Here is a 22,276-nt window from a genome sequence, read left to right on the forward strand (position 1 = left end):
TTCATGCCCAAACCAGTGTTGTGCCAGGCAAAATACAAGTGGGTCATATTTAATTGGCCCCTCTCTGTGGATTTTGTGTGTGAAATTTGTGGCCCAAGACTAGTTAACCCTTCCAAAACTGCAGCTACTTGTTTAAAATGGTTATATATGGTGTATATACCCACTTTGCCAGCAGATTTCATGCCCAAATTACAAGTGGGTCATATGCTAATGACCCCCCCTGTTGTTTTCAGTTAAATATGTGGCCCATTTTAACCCTTGCAAAACTAAATGTTTTGAATAAGATGCTGGCCGAATAAAAAGCCACCTTCAGCCTTGTGAAGTTTATGTCTTTTAAAAATTTTTTTACAAACTATTCCTCATAGCAGCAATGTATTGTAGCCCTTAAATAATATGGCTGCACCTACTTCATAGCAACCTCTGGTATGCACATGAGTGACAATGATGATTTACTGGACCAATCATATGCCGGGTTACGTCACTCCTCCAATAACAGAACACTTATGATAGCAACAGAGTCCCGCCCATAATTGCCTGGCAACAGGATAGCTGCAGGAGGGGTCTGCCAATGACTGAGCAGCAGCTGGAGACCTACATCCAGGACGATGAAGCAGGTACCAGTAATAACTCTCATTGTCCCTCTCTCCCTGCCAGCACCTGGCACAGGCCCCATCTGCAGGACGATGTCCTGTGAGAAAGGCTGCACAGCACTGACACGCAGTCATTTGTAGTTATACTTAATATATGCCTGTCACTGAGCCATAGCATGTATTACTGTATGCCTGTCACTGAGCTTATAGCATGTATTATTGTATGCCTGTCTCTGCACCTATACCATTTACTACTGTATGCCTGCCACTTATTAGCATGTATTACTATATGCCTGTCACTGAGCCTATACTGTAGCACTAGCATGTATTATTGTATGCCTGTTACTGAGCCTATTGTATGTATTACTGTATGTCTGTCTCTGCACCTATACCATTTACTACTGTATGCCTGCCACTTATAGCATGTATTACTCTATGCCTGTCACTGAGCCATAGCATGTATTACTGTATGCCTGTTACTGAGCCTATTGTATGTATTACTGTATGCCTGTCTCTGCACCTGTACCATTTACTACTGTATGCCTGTCACTTAAAGCATGTATTACTATATGCCTGTCACTGAGCCTATGCTGTATGCCTGTCACTGAGCTTATAGGATGTATTACTGGTAAGGCCCATACACACTGGGTGATTCTGAGCTGAATGCAGCTCAGTTTTGCCATTTCAGCTTATAAGCCATCCAGTGCGTAAAGCTTGGCGATGAGCGCTGATGCACGCTCCCGCATCATTGCCGCTCATCTGCTGGTATGACCAGCAGATGAGCGATGGGGTGGACGGCTTTTGATAGCGTCCTGCTATGGAAAGCCATCTACCCCGGGATAATCGCTTAGACTGCGACAATCACTCAGTGTGTATGCACTGAGCGATTTAGGGTCAAATGTTGGCCTAGATATTGGGAGCTATACCATACCACACCCCTTTTACTGAGTCTATTGCATTTATTACCATGCACTATTATAATCTAACTCTACACCCACTTGGATTGGAACAAGTCAGTTAAAAAAAATATATGAAAAACTCATGTCAACCTTTAAATGTGTTGACCATTTTCTTGTCGGCCTTTTATCAATGGTGATCTAAAGCCTGTTAACCTTTTTATGTAGACCTATTGACTGTCATCCTAATTACTGACGATTAATTAGCCGGATCCATTTCATTACGCCTATAGTATTTATTTCTGTATGCCTTTTACTGATCTTGTGGCATTTATTACTGCATGCAGTCTGATTTACAGATTTGTGCTGACCAGTTTGATTGTTCTCATGTATGCCCTCTGTACGGCGCTGCAAACCACTTATGGCAGCTTATAAATAAAATGTAATAGTAATGCCTTTCACTGAGCTTAATTTGTGTTTATTCCTGTATTCCTTTTACTGAGCCTATACCATTTACATACCTGACAACTCAGGGAGACTTCCCAACTCTTCCTCCACCCCCAATCCACCGCGGGACAATACAGCCCATGTGTGGGACAGTGGAACATCAATAATGCATAGTGCATTTAACAACAATAATGCCCCATACACATGGATCTATTTGGCCTATTTTTCTATTCCATTTTACTTATACAGTATAAGAGAAATTGAATCAAAATCGAATGGTTTTCAGCAACATTCGATGCTGATTTGATACCGATACGCGGCCCGGCAACGGCATCGGAATTGAATAGAAAAAATATGGTGTCGGCAATAATATAAAGTACAGCTTTGTACAATATAGTCCAAATCTAATGCGTTTTGCTTGCCATTTGATTGGATCCCGAATTGATTTTGATTGGATCCCAATCCTATCTGGATTGAATCGCAATTGCACCGTCTGAACACCCCTTAAGTGGAGCTTCAGTCAACCAATGCAATACTGTTAAAAATCAGCACAGTAATGAATTGTTTTTTTTTATGTAATACTAGTTAGCCCGCTTGAGGCAAAAGCTTCGAAAGCTAGTCTGCTACCTTCTGTGTTTGTGTATGTGTGAGAAAGAGATGTAGTTTCACTCTCTGGCAGCAGATGGCAGTGTTTTGGAGACTCTCAGACACTAGACATATATATAGATGATACAATTATCACTAATCATACAGTGACAGCAGTTTCTGATTGTTTGTAACAATTTGTTTCTACAGTTGCATAAATCTGTTATTATTTTCTTAACAATTGAGAATTGTGCAGCTTTCTTATCTTCCAGTTTTTATTTCCAGGTTGCTGTAGATGATACGGAGGATGTGTCCCTGGATTTAGGGAATGAAGAAGATTTGGTGTTAAGAAAAGCACAAATCAGGTGTGACACATACTCTGGAATAATTGAGGTCCTCCATTTATAGAGAGCCTCGGTTAAAGATAACAACTTGGGGCACACCAACCAAAATTAATTCCTACTATAAACCATGGTTGCATATCTGACCCTCTCCTTCAGGGAGAAAATGCTCTGTTCCCGGACTTCCCTGGTAATGTATGATTGCCATCACCTGTGGGGAGCTAGGTAATTGTTAGGAAAGGTGTTTCACCACAGGTGATGGCAATCATACATTACCAGGGAAGTCCAGGAACAGAGCATTACTCCCTCATGGAGAGGGTCAGGTAGGCAACCATACTATAACCTAACATAAGGATCCTTTTACTATATCTATATATTAATTTATTTTTTATTACCTGGTATTTATATTGCACGCACATATTTCGCAGCGCTTTACAGAGAATATGTGGCATACTTGCCTACCTGACCCTCTCCATGAGGGAAAAAATGCTCTGTTCCTGGACTTCCCTGGTGATGTATGATTGCCATCACCTGTGGTGAAACACCTTTCTTATCAATTACCTAGCTCCCCACAGGTGATGGCAATCACACATTACCAGGGAAGTCCAGGACCAGAGCATTTCCTCCCACATGGAGAGGGTCAGTGAGGCAAGTATAAGGTAGACTAGATGGCAAAGAACATTTTGTTTTCTCTAATGGACAAATCTATGCTGCACTGCAAGTGGGGAAAATGTAACATGTAGAGAGAGTTACATTTGGGTGAGTTATTTTTTTTCTGTGCAGGGTAAATACTGGCTGCTTTATTTTTACACTGCAATTTACATTTCAGTTTAAGCACACCACACCCAAATCTAACTCTGCACTTGTTACATCAGCCCCACCTGCAGTGCAGCATGGTTTTGTCTATTTGAGAGCAAATGTGCTTTGCGATCAAGGGGGTTATTCACATACCTCCCAACATGGCCCTCTCCAGGAGGGACACATTGCTCTGTTCCTGGTCCTCCCTATTAGGGTATGATTGCCATCACCTGTGTTAAAGCACCTTTCCTATCAATTACCCTGTTCAGCACAGATGAGGGTAATTATACATTAAGAGGAAAGTCCAGGAGAGGGTCTTATTGGGAGGTATGTATTCATACCTGATCGCTGTTGTGCGAATTCGCAAGCCAATCAATTATCGAGTAACTGCACATGTGCGATGCCAAACAGCGGCAAAAATTATTTTTTCGCAATTCGACTGCAGTTTCATTGAAAGGAAGTTGCCGTTTGTGGGTGGTAAATGGCTATTTTCTGTAAATGTTGGGAAAAACGCAGGCGTGCCCAGGGAGGGTGTGTGACGTCAGCTCTGGCTTCGATCAGCCTGTACCTGTCGCAGTTACGCACACTTGCACACACCAGGGAAATCATTTACTGGTGAGTGAGTGTGACTGGATTTGCGTCTCAGCAATCTATTAGCAGATCACAGGCCACTGCAACTTCGCAGGTCTGAAACAAGTGGATTTAAATTCTATAAAAATAACTTGATTGAGGAGGCGTTCGCAAAATACAAAGAATCAAACAAAACTTGTAAAGGGGCAACTAAAGGAGCTAAAATATTATATGAAGAGTGCATAGCCACGGAAAGCAAAACCAACCCAAAGAAGTTTTTTAAATACATAAATAGTAAACATTTAATTAAGGAAAACATAGGCCCACTAACTGATACTAGTGGAAAAAGTGTTACTGAGGACAAGGGAAAAGCAAAACTGTTAAATGAGTTCTTCTCATCAGTATTTACTAAGGGAGAGCAGACTGTGGAACGAACATTTACCACAAATGGGACAAATAAGCCAGATCTCATTGTGGATTTCACGCCGAAGGAAATAGTACTGAGGCTAAGCAAACTCAAAACAAATAAATCACCAGGGCCAGATGGGATTCATCCGAGGGTATTAATGGAATTAAGGGATGAACTAGCTACCCCCCTACATTATATCTTTAGCAAGTCACTATCGTCAGGTATAGTACCAAAAGATTGGAGAATAGCAGAGGTAGTGCAAATATTCAAAAAAGGAAAAAAGGACGATCCCGCTAATTACAGACCCGATAGTTTAACATCAATTGTGGGTAAACTATTTGAAGGATTTTTAAGGGATGGTATCCAGGAATATTTAGACCATCACCGTCTACTCAGTACTAACCAACATGGGTTCGTGAAAAATCGTTCATGCCAAACTAATCTACTAGGGTTCTATGAAGAGGTTAGCAAAAACCTCGATAATGGAAATGCTGTAGATGTGATTTTCCCAGATTTCGCTAAAGCATTTGATACTGTCCCACACAAGAGATTGATTAATAAAATGGAGAACCTAGGATTGGGTGAAAATATCTGCAGATCGGTAGGGAATTGGCTATGTAATAGAGAACAAAGAGTGGTTGTGAATGGTGCCGTATCAGATACGAGACCGGTACTAAGTGGAGTGCCCCAGGGTTCGGTTTTGGGCCCCATTCTGTTTAACATTTTTATTAACGATATTGGGATAGGGTTACTCAGCAATGTATCCATCTTTGCAGACGATACAAAACTTAGCAAAGTCATCAAATCATCAGAAGATGTCACCATGATTCAAAATGATCTTGCAATTCTAGATGAGTGGGCAAAAAAATGGAAGAAGAGGTTCAATGTAGATAAATGTAAGGTTATGCACCTTGGGAGACACAACCAGTGTGCAAGTTACAACCTTAGAGGAGAGGAACTGGGTAATTCCATACTTGAAAAGGATCTAGGAGTCCAAATAGACAGCAAACTGGGATGTAGTGCCAATTGTAATGTAGCTACAAAAAAGGCCAACAAAATTCTGGCATGTATTAAGAGGGGAATGGAAACTAGGGACTCAAGGGTAATTATGCCACTGTATAAAGCATTGGTGAGACCTAACCTCGAGTACGGAGTGCAATTCTGGGCCCCACACTATAAAAAGGACATCATAGAATTAGAAAAAATCCAAACGCGAGCAACAAAGCTTATTAGGGGAATGGAGAATTTAAGCTATGGGGAGAGATTAAGCAATTTGGGACTATTTACATTGGAAAAGGGACGTTTAAGGGGGGACATGCTCAACATGTACAAGTATATCAAGGGCCAATATAAGGAACTGTCACACACCCTCTTTTTCTACTAGAAAGGAATCTAGGACACGAGGGCATGAGTATAGATCAGAAGAAAAAAAGATTTCATTCAGCTAGTAGAAAGAACTTTTTTACAGTCAGAACAGTCAAACTCTGGAACTCTCTTCCCAGAGAGGTGGTAACAGCTGGCTCATTAAATGCGTTCAAGGCAAAGTTGGACAAACATTTACTGGATAAAAACATCCATGGGTACAAATAAGAAATATAATCTGTCTGTAAAATATCAGAACCTACCAAATCAGCAATGGATATCTATACCAGGTTGAACTAGATGGACGCAAGGCTTTTTTCAGCCTTACCTACTATGTGACTATGTAACTATGAATCAGGCCCCAAGTCTGTATTAGGCACTATGTTTGATCAAGTCAAGACCATTCTACAACTATGTGTTTAGAACTTTTGCGCTGATCAATGTGATAAAACAGTAGGCGCCAAAACAAGTGCATACCATCCCATGTAAGGTGACAGGGGGAATGCATTTGTGGGTGGCCATTTAACATTTACTTTCCCCCCTATATGTGTTATTAGCAAATGTTCCTATAATGCCTATGCCTGCCTCTGAGGTTCTCATTGTTTCCATAGGCATCCGCTGGCCACATTTTTCCACCTATTTTTTCGAATTGGTGCTATTGTCGCTTATTTGTTCTGTGACTGGTTCAGCAAAAGCTTTGTCACGTGTTTTGTCACTATCCTGCTCCTTCTGTCCTTTGACTTTTGGTCTGTCAAGGTAAGGTCCTGTCATATACCCGTTATACCTACTACATGTATTCCATTAACAGTTTCTGCCTCTGGCCTGCATTTAGGAACTAATATGGATTTTCCTTTAACCAAACTAATATGAATGTTAATTGGTGGTGTATTGTTCTGTATCTAAAACAATGCATATATAAAAAAAATAAAAAATTGTATACATTCAAAAAAACATGGTTGGCCGCCCCCTAATTATTATTATTAGTGTTTATTTATATGGCGCCACAAGTGTTCCGCAGCGCCCGACAACACATAGATGAGCAAAAAAAAAAAAAGAAAATTGTGATTTACACTACAAATACAAGTACATCTAATATATAAAAGCGAAAATTTGTCCTTTTGTCTTTCTATACAAATCCACAGTTTACAAGCAGAGATCGTGAAATTTTACATAGAAGTTTATAAAAACACAGCCGAGGCAAAAAAATAATTAATGTAAACATGGGCAGTATAGTGTAGCTTTGCCTAGGGCGTCTACATGCCTCGCACTGGCCCTGGCCTCACGGCATATGGCAGTGGCGTAGCCTGGTATGGGGTGCCCCCCCGACGTTAATGGGTGGGCGCCTCCCCCCCTTCTCCCCGCCGGCCTCCCCACCCCGGCCGCCGGTGCCCGGTGCCACCCCCCCCCCAATTAATAATTCCTGGCTTCAATTAATAATTCTATGCAGATGGACCACGATAAAATGGCCGCCCCCATACCGCAGACAGTTTCAGAGAACTGTCTGCTTTATGGGGCGGCCATTTTATCATGGTCCGTCTCCATAGAATTGATTGAAGCTGGGACGTGCAGATAGGTAAGCCTGCGGGGGATGGGGGGCGGGGGCATTACTATAGCACCGCAGCCCCCCGGCGCCCCCACATGCACAACGCCCCCCCCGCGACCGTGGGGGCTGCGGTGCTATAGTTACACCACTGGCATATGGGTAGGGCCTAGGAGCGAGCATTTTGTATTGTAACGTTTTTGTCATGATCTTATTGTTTATTATCAAAAGAGCTTTAGCAGGCTTTTTTTAGCATTTTCAGCTCTCTGACTATACCAAATTACGCTTCGCAATCAAGGTTGTATGTAAACAAACTTTGTTTGTTGCCAATATTACTTCAGAAATTATTTTCATATAATATTTTATTTATACTGTGTTTAATATTTAAATTGTAAAAAAACATTCTTAAAATCCTGGGCAACGCCGGATACTCCAGCTAGTGGTAAATAAAAGAGTTGCAGCAGCGGACACTGATGCAATTATAACAGTGGCAGAGATGTATTCTTAGAAAAGCACATGAGGAGAGAGGGCACTGCTCGTTACAGCTTATGAACACCCCTGTTCAAGTGTGAAGTATAGTTGTGTCCTCATATATTTAGTGCATACCTCCCAACATGACCCTCTCCAGGAGGGACACATTGCTCTGCTTCTGCACTTCCCTCTTTAATGTATGACTGCCATCAGCTGTGTTGAAGCACCTTTCTTATCAATGAACCTGTTGTGGGAGAGGGAGAGAGACTCACAAGGGGTGATGCCCTTTTGGAAGGGATAATGTCCCGTGCTTCCGGGGTTAGGTATAGGCAGTGGCGGATTCAGGGGGGGGGGGGGCACCTGGGCACGTGCCTCTAGCCCCCCGGGAACCAAAGATATCGCCTGGCAAAGCTATAACGTTTTTTCCCCATAGGATAATATGGGACCCGGCAATTCCAACCCCCACCTAGTTCCGACGGCTGCCAGTTCGCTCCCTGGCATCGCAGAAGCTTGTGGTTGATTACATTCAATTCCAAATCGCTGGGCCTTCAAAATGATACCAGTCTGGTCCATATCGGTCAATCGGTTCCAGAGATATTGCATGTAAACCAATTTTTTTATTTTTGAAATGTAATTTCATGGCTGATTATGTTCTTTGATGGCAGATTACTCTGGAACCAAACGTTTCAGTTTCACTGGACCAAAATCATTCAAAGCCCACTCAAATCAATATGATACTTGTGTCATGTAAATGGGTCAGTTGGATCTGAAGATATAGCCGGTTAAATGAGATAACTGGTTAAAGAGGGGGAGGGGTGGTTTTCTCTCCCCCTCACACCAGAAAATGCAGGGACTAGGCTGGTGTAAAGGGGGCCAACCTGGGAATGCATTTTCTGGTGTGAAAGGGGTATTATTTAAAATAGCCGGGACCTGCAGTGCTCTGAATACAGCCAGGCTCTGCCACTATCAGTGGCTATCACTTCTGCCTGGCGGTGGCTGTCCCCCATTTACCGCGAACATGTATTCTCCCTTGGCAATGAGCATGTAATCCCACATGGCAACGAGCATAGAACCTCTGGCAATGAGCATGGAACCCTTGGCAATGAGCATGTAGATAAGCAGCACTTATGTAGCATAATTTTTAATAGGCATTATGGTGTTTGGCATAATACATAATGGACATAATGGCGTGTAACTTAACATGTAATGGACATTATGGTGTAAATGTTTAATGCGCGCCTTTGATGGACAACATCCCTGTTTATGAAGCGTATTGAGAATTTTGGCTTAATCTGTGTGGCATTATGTGAATTCTGGCTCAATGCGTGTGGCATTATGTGAATTTTGGCTTAATCCTAGTGGCATTATGTGAATTTTGGCTCAATCTGTGTGGCATTTTTTGAATTTGGCTCAATCTGTGTGGCATTATGTGAATTTTGACACAATCCATGTGGCATTATGTGAATTTTGGCTCAATCCATGTGTTATTATGTGAATTTTGGCTCAATCCATGTGTTATTATGTGAATTTTGGCTCAATCCGTGTGGCATTATGTGAATTTTGGCTCAATCCATGTGTTATTATGTGAATTTTGGCTCAATCCGTGTGGCATTATGTGAATTTTGGCTCAATCCATGTGGCATTATGTGAATTTTGGCTCATTCCATTTGGCATCATGTGTAGGGGCAAGTATAGTGGGGTCTAGTATTTTGTTGCATAATGTGTAGAAGTTGTATATAGTGTTGTACACTACACTCAAGGACATGCCCCTTGTTGAGTGGCCACACCCCCTTTTCCGGAGCGCGCCTTCGGCGCGCGCACAACTACATCCTTCACTTTTGTCGCCATGGTGAGCCTGCGTACTTTAAATGCCAGGGCCTATTTTTAATCACATTCCCACCCTCTCTCTGCCACTCTCTTTGCATGTACACTGGCATTACTAATTATTATTATTATTATAATTTTATTTATAAGGCGCCACAAGTGTTTCGCAGCGCCGTACAAAGGAACAATACAGGGAGACAAAGCTTGGCATAACATTGAATAAATAACAAGAATACAGTACAAATAAAGAGCGCCACAGTTCAATACACATTACAGCTTGGATATAAGTAGTGAGGACTCAATCAACATACAACTAGAGGCTTGAGGCCAATGATGGAGATGAGTATGCAGACAAAGATGGTCACTGAGTGTTGGAGTATAGGAGAGCTGTGAGTGACATGTGAAGAGAAGAGGGCTTTGACAACAGGAGGGAAGAGGGCCCTACTCGGAGGAGCTTACAATCTAGTAGGAAGGGGAGACAGACAGATTACAAGAGGTGCAAGCGAGTGGGTGGTGGTTAGATAGCAGGATGTAAACAGGCAAGGGGTCGGAGAACCGCCCCTACTAACACCGCCCCTCCCCCACCTAAACCCTCTTTTATCATGGTGCCCCCCCTGTCATTTTATCCTGGATCCGCCCCTGGGTATAGGTATAATTGCAGTCTTTGATGCTGGAGCCTCTATGGACTAGATACCTTGTTTCCAGGGGGGGGGTGACGTGGAAGCGTCTGCCGGCAGACTCCCGTCGGTGCCCTCTTAACCAGAGGGGTGATCAGCGGGTCCAGGTTACTGCTGTGCGACAACTAGTTTCGCCAGGTGACTGGCTTCATCAGGATGCTTGCAATATCTGGAAGGCTTCCCCGTTCCTCCTTTTACCCTCTGGGGGTGGGTGGGGTTAATTTGCTGGTGCTTCTTTATTGGCTGCTGCGCCAAGGTTGCTGGGCCGGGAAGCATTATCACTTCCGCCCGTTTCTCTGGTTGGCTTCACTCGCTGTTCTTAGCCGTACTTCCGCCCACCTCCCGGCCCATTATCCCTTCCAAAAGGGCATTACCCCTTGTGAGTCTCTCTCCCTCTCCCACACCCACCCTATTGTCTGTGTTTACCGGTAATAGGAAATATACATGAGTTTTTAGAGAGACAATACATGCAAGTGAAATCAATTTCTTTTCTTTTAAATGGTGAACCGTTTTTTATAGTCTATTTAAACATTGAATTCTTATTGGTAGAATTACCATTGGTAATTGGTAGACAGTATTGATTGTTCATGTATGTCATAATGGAATAAAATTATCCCTTTTTTTACTATCAGACTAGAGTGTTTTGACTTTCATTGTAGATTAATCTATACAGTATTGAATACAAATTCAGGACCTAATCCAGCATCAAAGGTATATAGTTAGCGCAAAGTGACACCGCAAGGTGTAAACCCCTCTCCATATAGCTATTCATGTCTTTTCTGTAGTACTACTAGATGGAGGACATTGTTTTTAAAAACGTGCATTACTCAATAAACATACCCTTTCAAACAGAAGCAGCGTGTAATACAGACGTGTAATACAGACAGGTAGTACATCCCTCTACACCACCCTAGCAGGCTCCTGAGGGTAAGCAGAGACTTTTGAAGGCTGCCACTTCTCGCTATGTTAATGCCTGAAATTTTGGGCCTGATTCAGACCTGTTCTCTAGGCTGAGTATACTCTGCCGTGCAAGAGGATGTGTAGGAGAACACATCCCCTCACATGTGGCCAAAGGCGAGAGAATTCTTCAGACGGTCGCTGACCATTGAATGATTTTTCTCCCCTTTGGTAAGAAAAGTCACTCAGAACCGACTTTTATTACCATCGGAGATCACTGAAAAGTGTCCTGGTGTTGATGTCATGTGAGGTCAGCCGCACACCCCGCGCAGGGCCTGCCTGCGTTCCCAAGGGAACACCCAGCGTTTTCATGGGGATGCCCATAAAACACTTGCGTTCCCCTGCTCCAGCCCCGTGTCTGCCCCCCCCCCCCCTCCTGAGCATAAATGCGCATGCCAAACCCCCCACCATCGGAGAAGGGGCTGAATATGGACCCAAACGGATGGGTCTGCATTGGCCCCTTAATACAGCAATACTACGAAGTGGTATGTTTTGCTTTTAGCGGCATTGCTGTTCAAATGTTGTTCTTAAACAGATACAAGATGCTGCTTAGTAAATATACCCTTTAAGGTCCATACACACTGGGTGATTTTGCCCAGTGTGTATGGACAGCGAAGACCGCTGTCATCACAGGGGTGAAAGCCGCTCAGCTTTCCCCCTGCCCGGCGCTGTCAGGATGGCTTTGCTAAGCCACTCATCTGCTGGTTAGCAGATGAACGGCTTTCCCAGCGATGATGCGGGAGCGCGCATCACCGCCAGGCCGTACACACTGTGGGCAGCTTTAAACTGAAAGCCACTCAAAACACCAAGTTTGAGCGGCTTTCAGCTCAAAATCGCCCAGTGTGTATGGGCCTTTACTCCCTAGTAAAAGGTTTAGTCCTCCTGCGCACACAGCTTTCACCTGTCCACTTGTAAGTGTGATCCTGAGGAATGTGTCCACAATTGATCATACTGGATGTAAAACAGATTACTGGAACTGAAGTAGCTCATTCCAAGTGATATCCAATATTAAAATATTTCTTACCTCTGGTTCTGTAAATGTGTGATTCTTGGACAGACTTTAGTTTGTGCAACATAATACTTTCATTGGTCTGCAGAGAGCACTTTTAACAAGGTCAATCCCCCTAGCAACATAAATGTAATGAAATAATCTGCAGCAGTTGGATAGAAAGGAAGTAAGATTTCCATTCCATCTGGTAATATCTGTATATTAAACTTGAAATAACCTGCAGTGTTCATTGTCCCTACAGCTCATGTTTATTGACTGTTTTTAACTATATGATTGAAACTTTTTCCCTGAAGTAATAAAGGCCCATCCTATTTACATTCAAGAAGATGCCCCATGGGGAACAAAACCCACACAAAAAAAATTACAGTGCATTCTTTAAATGATTTCCATAAGGGGAATTTAACAATAGCGGTACAGATGTGTCCTCGTACACTATTGCTGCAGGTGCACCAAAGAGGTCTTCATAGTGGATCTCTGTTGTGTGCCATCTGGTGGCCAACATTATTCAAAATGCATGAATTCACTGCATAGAGGTGAGGAGCAGCATTAGTCTTATATTATATAGGATGATACCTTGATCCATTAAAAAAACACACCAATTTTTCAGAAAACTGAAAACACCTTCATCCACTCGCTTCTTCAATTATAAAAGCTGCAAGGATTCATTCTAAAAGCATATTTAACAATTATGTGGTTCCTCCTCTCAGAACGTCACTGGGAGGCTTCTGGTTGGTCTACGCTGGTGGAATCAGATTGATGAAGATGGGAAAAGTCATTGGATCTTTGAAGCCAAAAAGGTGCGGTTATTAATGTATGCTTAATATCACCTACACACATTCCATATTTAAGATCTGCAGGCATCCTCGGAGACTTGCTTAGTCTTCGTGGAGCTCGAAGCAGGGGGTGGGGGGTGCAGGAGGTGGGTCGGGTTCCTGGTCGTAGCCACAAAAACACTGTGTGTGTGCCCAGGAAAATGCTGGGCGTCCCGAAGCGAACTGGGGCAGCCCCCTGCCTTCCCGGGGTGGAAGGCTGACATCACTGGATGTCAGCTGCCCGCCCTGACAGGGCACCGCTAATCTAAGGCACCAGGGAGTGATTTACAGTAGATTAGCGAGCGCTTCAGAAATCAGTCAAGGGGCGGCGACTGATTTCGACCACCCACGCAAGCCTGTGAATGGATGTTTATGCAAGACATCCATTTCCAGGCCTGCGGGGAGAATCGGTGACTAGCGGGGGGCGGGCATTCGCACGCCCGGCAGGCTGCGTTAGTTGGCTCGCAAAGCAGCAAAATTTTGCTGCTTTGTGAGTCAACCAGAATCAGGGCCAATAGTCATAATAATGTGAGTTCACATAAAAGCTGTATATGTATATAAATAAAGCAAAAGACGGATTCCTCCGCTGTACGGGCTAAATGCATCTATTATAAACCATGCAGTCCTTACTTAGAGGTAACTGCATTTGAATAGGAAGATTAATCTATGAATAAAAATATGGATTTTATTGGCAAATCCTGCTCTTCCTTATAAACTTAGCAGAGAGGCATTTACATTGGTGTTCTTAAGTGATGATAGTTGCACCAGGCTTAGTAGGGAGTCAGTGAAGGCGAGAGCACTAGCAGGAATGTTACGGAATTAATGGTGCATGAACAGAGGCCGTGATCCTCTCTACCGGCGGAGCATGCAGTAGACCAGTGGTTCCCAAGCTGTGTGCCTAGGCACCCTGGGGTGCCGCAAGGCTCTTGCAGGGGTTTCTCAGGTTGGTTGTCCAGGACCAAATCTAATTATTTATGGTCAAAGTGACAGGAAAAAACAGTGCTAGTGGCTGCCAATCATAAATCATGTGAACAATCAGAATCACATCTGTACATCACCATTTAATAAATCCTAAGGATGACAGGTAGGCGCCATTTACTTAACAGTTTTTTTTTTTTTCAAATTCATCCATACAATTTTTGGTACTTGTTTCCTAGCACGGCGCCCGTCGCAGGCGATCGTATACCTTAACTTAAGGTATGCGATGGACGCGATTTCAGAGCTATTTTTAGCCTTTTCCCCGACAATTAAAAAATAGCGTCCATCGCATGCCTTAAGTTAAGGCATGCGATGCGACCAATGCGATGGATGCGATTTTACATAGGGAACAATGTTAAATGGGCCAATGGACCCGATTTTTCATTGTATACCCACACTTATGGGTATTTTACATGTGAAATGCCCCCCCCATTATGAACTCCAACCCGAAGCGTGGTAAGCGCAGCGAGCCCTCGAGGGGCGGCGGTACGCGTCCTCCGACCTTTTCCTACCCCCACTATCCATGTCGACGTGGAGTTGATTTTATATAGTGTGGCGAGCGCAGCTACGCTTCGGGCTCGGTGGCTCGCCACACTATATGAAATCAACTCCACGCCGATGTGGATAGTGGGGGTATGAAAAGGTCGAAGGACGCGTACCGCCGCCATTCACCACGCTTCGGGTTGGCGTTCATCGTGGGGTGGCGTTAACAATGGGGAGGGCCTTTGACCCATTAGGGTGGGTATACAATAATAATTGGGGTCTGGGGGGCATTTAACATTGGGCCCAATGTAAAATCGGGTCTCAGGGACCATTTTACATTGGTTCCGATGTAAAAATTTCATCGATCGCGTCGCATGTGATTTGGTTGCATGCGATGGATGCGATTTTTTAGGACCCGATGGATACAATCAAAATCACAGGCGCCGTGCTAGGAAACAAGTACCCAATTTTTTTATTGTATGGGTGCCATAAAAACAATACTGATACTCTAGATCAGGGTTGCCGACCCTCCCGGAATTACCGGGAGTCTCCCGAAAATCCGGTCCCCCTCCCGGCCCCCCGGAAGGGTGGGCAACCCTCCCGGAATCAGGTTGACCCCCACTGAGCCCCCGATCGCGGCATTTAAATGCCGCAATCCGCGGGTCTCAGAGGAGGGGGCGGAGGTAAAATGACACACTCGTGTCATTTTAGCCCCGTCCCCTCCATGGAGATCAGTGATTTCCCGCAATGGGGGCGGGGCTTAATGACGTCACAGTCAAGCCCCGCCCCCGAACATGTAATGAAAGTCTCCTCTCCGGGCTTCTCCCGGAGAAGAGAATTTGAAAGTCGGCAACCCTGCTGTACATGATTTAAGAAAGTTTGGAAACCCCATGGTCAATATTACTAGACATAAACTGTTGCACAATATATTTCAGGTTTTGCCAAATAATTCCACATCCACAGAGGTTGAAGCTCGAATCTTCTGGTTGGGTTTAATTATCTGCCCCATGATCTGGACAATATTCTTCTTCAGCACATTGTTTTCTTTGAAGTTAAAATGGCTGGTAAGTTACAGCATCCCTGCAGAATAGAATATGGTTGGAACTCATTCTGTAGGTGGGTGGTCAGTCTATATAACATTACCAATTATTGTGGGGTGTGGTGGGGTGTACTGGGGAAAAATGAGGCTGGATCAGTTTTACTGGCATATGAGTTTATCTATTAAACTTAATTAAGTTTCTCTTGCAGTATGGCCGAGTGACACTGGACCATGGGATTGCAGTTTGGGCTAGAGTTTGCACTTAAAGTACTATAGCTTTAAATTCTGTGCTTCTCCTCCTGCAACCCCAGCATGCCTCATGGAGCATGTACATTTAGAGACCCTCATGTTAGCCTAGTTTATTTGTAAGCGACTATCTGTAATCTGGCCCTAATATATATATATATATATATATATATATATATATATATATATATATATATATATATATATATAGGCCCTTATTCAGATCTGATCGCAGTACAAATTTTTTCCTCAAAATGAGCAAAACCATGTGCACTGCAGGTGGGGCAGATGTAACATGTGTGAGTTATTTTGTTTCTGTGCCGGGTAAATACTGGCTGCATTACACATGGTTTTGCTCATTTTGAGAACAAATGTGTACTGCGATCAGATATGAATAAGGGCCATGAAGTCATACATTTGGGTTTGAACAGCTGTTGAAAGAGTCACAATAAAACTCAAACATTTCACATTTTTTTTGCTGGGTAGGAGGTTAGAGTTAAAGCTACAGGATAAAAGGATTTAACGATAAGTGATCAACAATTCTATTTTCAACAGGACCTTGTATGCAGTCCCTCTAAAGGGATAATTACTAATACAGTGTGAACCTGCAGCATCCAGTAATAACCAATTTAGTAACTTTTGGTACATTGGTGCTAGATGATGCATGGTTGCTACAGGTACCTACTCATTGACACTTTGTTAGTAATTACCTGAATGCTAATTCTGCTTCTGATTCAACTCTTCATCTGTTGATGGATACAGGCCCTAGTGATTGCTGGGATTTCCCTTCAGTCTGCAAATCTTTACGGCTACATCCATTGTAAAATCGGAGGCCAACAGAATGTTGGGAAGACAGCTTCAAGGTTCCTGTCCCAGCAGCTATTCCAGCGGGTGAGAATTTTATGCAGCTGTCTTATGCCACTTTGGACCTTATTCTGGTATGGGAACAGGGTGGGCAGCTGACACCCGGTGATGTAAGCTGCCAGCCGCGTCACTGAATGATTTCCATGGGAACACCCAGCGATTGCATGGGAACACCCATGAAATGCTGGACGTTCTCATGGGCGCGTCCCCTCGCTAGCAGTTCACCATGCCAGTTTGCACCCAGCTTGTGCACATGCGCACTAGTAAAACATTGTTCCCCTGTGCAAACGCCAATAAGGGTCTTTATCTGTTCAGAGACCATTTAGTGCAGTTGATATTAGAATAGACCCGATTTTGACAATGTAATCTCCCCTTGAAGTACGTGCACTTGCAATTTTGACTATGGGTCTGTTCAGACCTGCTCACTGGGCTGCATGTGTTCGGAAACCATCGAGCAGGTTAACACTGGCCCGTCATACGCACCCCTTAGCCAGCCAAGCCCGGGGGAGATATATTGCTCAGCCATATATTGCTCAGTTTCTCCGCTTCATCAGCGACCAGAGATGGTCGCTGATGAAAGGTAACCTCTGCCGACGGTGCCGCAGAGGTAATCAGCTGGATATGGACAAGATTCTATGGGCACACTCATGAAACACAGGGGGTGTCCACCACAGAACGCTCCACCATCTGTCAGCTACCCAGCTTATGGCCAATGAAAGATAACCTTCGCACTGTCTGAGCGCAAGGGGACTCTGTGCATGTGCGGTTTATCGATGTTTGGATGGGCTGCAAATTAGCAATCCTCTGAATGGGTCTGAATCGGATCCTATGTGCTATTTGGGCTATAGCCAAATACACTGTATCCGGCAGAGTCAGAAAAGCTTTGCCTGCACAGTCTATTTTTAGACTGCCGTACATCGTTATCGCTAGCAGTACAAACACTGTGCGATTTTGGATAACTTTTTATGTTTTTGACTATATAGCCAAATCTGTAAGCCAAATATTGCACAGTGTGTATGCTCCTTTAAAGTAAGAAACAAAGTGGAAATCGGTTTAATTTGTAATTAGGGGTTTTATGAAAAGATCATTTGCAGTAGCGGTCTTAGTTCGGGAAAAACGGAGCTGCCTTTTAGGGGGAGGGAAGTTAGGGATCTCCGTCATAGGCTGGAGATTTACTGGCCTGTGCGAAGGGCTGCTGCAAACCACCTGGTGGTGGGAGAAAGATCCAATTTTGTGTCCACTGATGCAGCTGGGATCACTACTGCAACATAAAGCACCTGCTTGTAATAGACGCCTACTGCTACAAAGAAGTGATAGCAAATTCAAACACACCTGAATGACTCCCGATTGTGTGTGCACTATATCCTTTATATGGGCGTTCAAGGGAAATATTTGACAACATTGCATTGTTTGCCCATCGACTAGTGTGTACCTGTATGTTGAGTTGATTGAAGTCACCATTTTGTTTAGTTCATCACTAAATTAGAAAATATTAATTGACTTTTAAAACTATCAAATAACTAAAATACTTTTCAAAAGAAGTGTGGCTTTCCTTTTATGTTCTTACCTATCCAGGCTTGCAGTGCCTTGAAAATATAACTCCCCAAAAACTATATGCAAACTAATGAGTAAAATGAAAGAATAGAAGTTTGTTCTTGGCAACAAATGCATAGGACATTTATTGTACACAAGGCCAGAGAATGTTTTATAAGTCACAGCCACTGGCTGGTGTCCAAGTTATGTTTAATGTGTTTTAGCTATGTGACTTTCACCCTTGGAGCAAAGTTTGTTTCCTCTTGGAAATGTAAAACTTCCTAATATGATAATGTCAGACTCTGCAGCGTGAAGATATTGTATCATTTCCATTCTATTATCCAAGTAATAGGAATTGTTTCCTAGAAAAGCTTGGGCAGGGCAAAACGCTCCAAAAAATGTAGATATCCTCAATCAAAACGGTTTGTCTCCACTTATTACTTCTTAGATTGGTTTGCATTCAGTATTTTGAAGATTGTGACCACTAGATGGAGCTGCAGGCTGTGAGTAGGGGAAGTCATCGGGTCTGTTTATGCTTACTATGCACAGTAGAGGTATACTGTAAGGCAGGGATGGGGAACCTTCGGCCCTCCAGATGTTGTTGAACTACACATCCAAGCATGTCCTGCAACAGTTTTAGTATGGCCAAATATGAAAACTGTTGCAGGGCATGCTGGGATGTGCAGTTCATCAACAGCTGGAGGGCCGAAGGTTCCCCATCCCTGCTGTAAGGTGTGGATTGTTAGAACACAGAGCAAGTGTCACATTAAATAATGCTTGTTATAGCTTCCATATATAACTTATATAATAGTGAGTATGGGAGGGTGGGGGGTGGGGGGAATTGTCCTTACTGTGGCTGCCATTTTTTAATGTGTTGCTTGGTAGTACATTATTACTGGTACTGGATGGACTGACCGTTCATCTGGATGTGGTATGCTTGTGTATTACTGTACATTGGGCCTACTTAAGCTTGGTTAGCATAGCAAAAAGCACACAACTGGGCAAACCCATGCTGCACTGCAGGTGGGGCTGATGTAACGTGCAGAGAAAGAGTTAGATTCGGATAAGTTATTTTGTTTCTGTGCAGGATAAATACTGACTGCTCTATTTTTACACTGCAATTTAGATTTCAGTATAAACACACCTCACCCACATCTAAATCTCTGCACATCTGCCCCTCCTGCAATGCAACATGGTTTTGCACTGTCATGGGGTATATTTACCAAAGTGTGGATTATGAAGGAGCAAAAACCATGACTATCTGGGCGGGGCATTATTTTAATTAAGAGCTGTATTTGTTGCCAGTTATTGGAAGCACCAGGAACATATTGTTTACACTTTCTGAATAAACGTTTGCCACTTAGCATCCATGTAGAGGAAATATCTGCTTATGTAACATAATTCCCATATATTTAGTCAGGGTTGGTGTGACTGGTTCCTTCACATTAGTTCCATGCCTCGGGTATGGTATGGGACTCCGACAGTCGGGATCCCGACAGTCATTATCCCGACGTTGGGATCCCGACTGCCCGGAGTCAGACAGCATGGCGAGTGCAAAAAAGCCCCTTGCGGGCTCGCTGCGCTCGCCACGCTGCGGGCACGGTGGCTCGCTACGCGAGCCACCTATTCTATTCTCCCTCTATGGGGGTCGTGGACCCCCACGAGGGAAAATAGCGGGTGGCCGTCGGTCACCCGGCTGCCGGTGTTTTGACAGTCGGGATGCCGATGTCAGGTAAATGACTGTCGGGATCCCGACTGTCGGGAACCCATCCAGCACCCCCATGCCTCAAGGGAGCCCCATCCAAGGTTTCTCATAGCTTTTACTTCAGACCTCTCTAGATAGGTAGTGTGTTCTCTAGTCTGTAATGCTGGTGATTGTCGGGGACCCAATGTACACCTCTATTACAGTTTTTCCACATTGATGGAAATCTAGCTGTATGGAGGTGAAAACTACCGCACAAACCCCTCTTTAGTGCCAACTAAATCTATGGCATCTTCAGCTGGCACATTTTTTCCATTGTGCTCCTCCTCGGTAAGGAAGGCCCCTGAACAGGAATTCTTTCCAGCTTTTTAACTGCTTGGTATTCTAGCTCTAGTATGCCATCACCTCTTCCAAATCCTCCATCTGCAAACATTGCTCCATAAAGTGTTTTTCTTCATTTGTTTTTATTTTTAAACCTCTGTTGATTGAAAATGTATCAATGGAAGGGAAAAACTTGGAGGTGAACAGGATACAAAAGGAAAATGGGGAAGAGTGTAGTATACAAGATAATGAGAACATGGGGTACTTGTGTAGTTTCACGGCGGCACTGCCCTGCAGATCACATCGTATGCAAATCGTAGGCAAATATTGCATGCGATTTGCATACGATTTGATACGCAATGCTATTTAACCCCCACTATTCACATCACCCCTAAGCGTGGCAAGCGCAGCGAGCCCTGTGAGGGGACACGGTTCGCGTCCTGTTCATACCCCCACTCTTCACATCGGCGTGGAGTTGATATTATAAAGTGTGGCGAGCGAACCACCGAACCCGAAACGTGGCGAGAGGACATGGAAAACGAGTCCAAAGCAGGCAAGCCCCGCGAGGGGACATGCATTACATGACGTGTATTCCGCATCCAATCATCACACTTCGGGCTCGCTGCACTCGCCACACTTTATAATATCAACTCCACACCGACGTGGATAGTGGGGGTATGAACAGGTTGGGACGACGCGTACTGCACTCGCCACTCTTCGGGCTGATGTGGATAGTGGGGGTGTGCTAAATCGCATCGCAGATCGAATTGTATGCAAATATCACATGCGATTTGCAAACAATTTGCATACGATCCGCTGGGAAGTGCCGCAGTGAAACTACACAAGTATTGAACATGGTACCAATTGCAAAAGCATTCTATACAATGAGCACTGGGAGTAGAAGCCAGACATCTTTATCTACCTATATAGGTTCAATAATAATGTCACTAGTGGGCTCCATCTTCCGCATAATTTATGTGGAAATAAATTGGGAACTAAACTCTATTCTCCAGTACCATCAATACTTGGCCCAATCCATCCTAAAATCGTATAGGTGTATGACCAACTTATGAAGAGACTTGTGAGTTTGGTCAAGTTTTATTTGAGTCTCATGCTAGATCCACATCAGGATGACATGTAGCCCGGCCAACCTGTAGACTGATGATAAGATATATTGTGCGGCCGTACACACTGCGTTATATGGCATGATTTCCCGTTACCTGCGTGCCAGCATCAGTGGTGTCGTCTCATCTGAACCGGTCAATGTAAGTCCATGTTGACCATGTAACTATAAACTTTTTGACCCTGTAGAGTAGACCTATTGCCTGTGACCATTGAGTGTCTGTCTATGAACGGTCTATCCTTAAATCCACACCTGTTAAAAAAGTGTCATAAAAAAATGTAGTGAACCTAATCTTTAACTTGGCGCTACCTTTCTCTTTTTCTCCAGACCCTGTGAAAGATGAGCACAGCAACCTCTGTCACCGAGTTATTCAAAGGACAGAAGATAATAGAAATGCTAGTGCCTTATATTTGTTAGTCATCTAACAGTTAATCTCGTAATTATTAAACGGCAAGTTTTCTAAACAAGACTCCTGAGTAATGTCTATTATTCCTTGGCTGAAGGTAAAATGATTAAATGACTGTTCCGGTTATAATGTATATGCAGGACTTGTAAAGAGGAAGATCTTCCTGGCTTTCTGTTTGACATGTCTGACCCTCCTCTGCTTTCTATGCCATGCATCAACATAACTATGGCAACTTGATGGCAACTGAAGAAGTATCAAAGCCCTAGAACAGGCCTGGCCAAACTGGTCCTCGA

At 43.7% G+C, this 22,276-nt stretch overlaps 1 protein-coding gene across 1 annotated transcript; it reads left to right on the plus strand.

The window, feature by feature from the left end:
- Window positions 1-523: 523 nt before the first annotated feature.
- Window positions 524-22,046, plus strand: TVP23A (trans-golgi network vesicle protein 23 homolog A). The gene is made up of 7 exons (XM_083153358.1): window positions 524-614; window positions 2,804-2,883; window positions 6,610-6,754; window positions 13,184-13,273; window positions 15,685-15,813; window positions 16,797-16,925; window positions 21,905-22,046. Exons 1-7 carry the CDS (start codon window positions 606-608, stop codon window positions 21,911-21,913), a joined length of 591 nt encoding a protein of 196 aa, XP_083009484.1. The 5' UTR covers window positions 524-605; the 3' UTR covers window positions 21,914-22,046.
- The last annotated feature ends 230 nt before the right edge of the window (window positions 22,047-22,276 follow it).

Source organism: Crinia signifera, chromosome 7, assembly GCF_055691185.1.
Source record: "Crinia signifera chromosome 7, ASM5569118v1, whole genome shotgun sequence".
Classification (NCBI taxonomy): domain Eukaryota; kingdom Metazoa; phylum Chordata; class Amphibia; order Anura; family Myobatrachidae; genus Crinia; species Crinia signifera.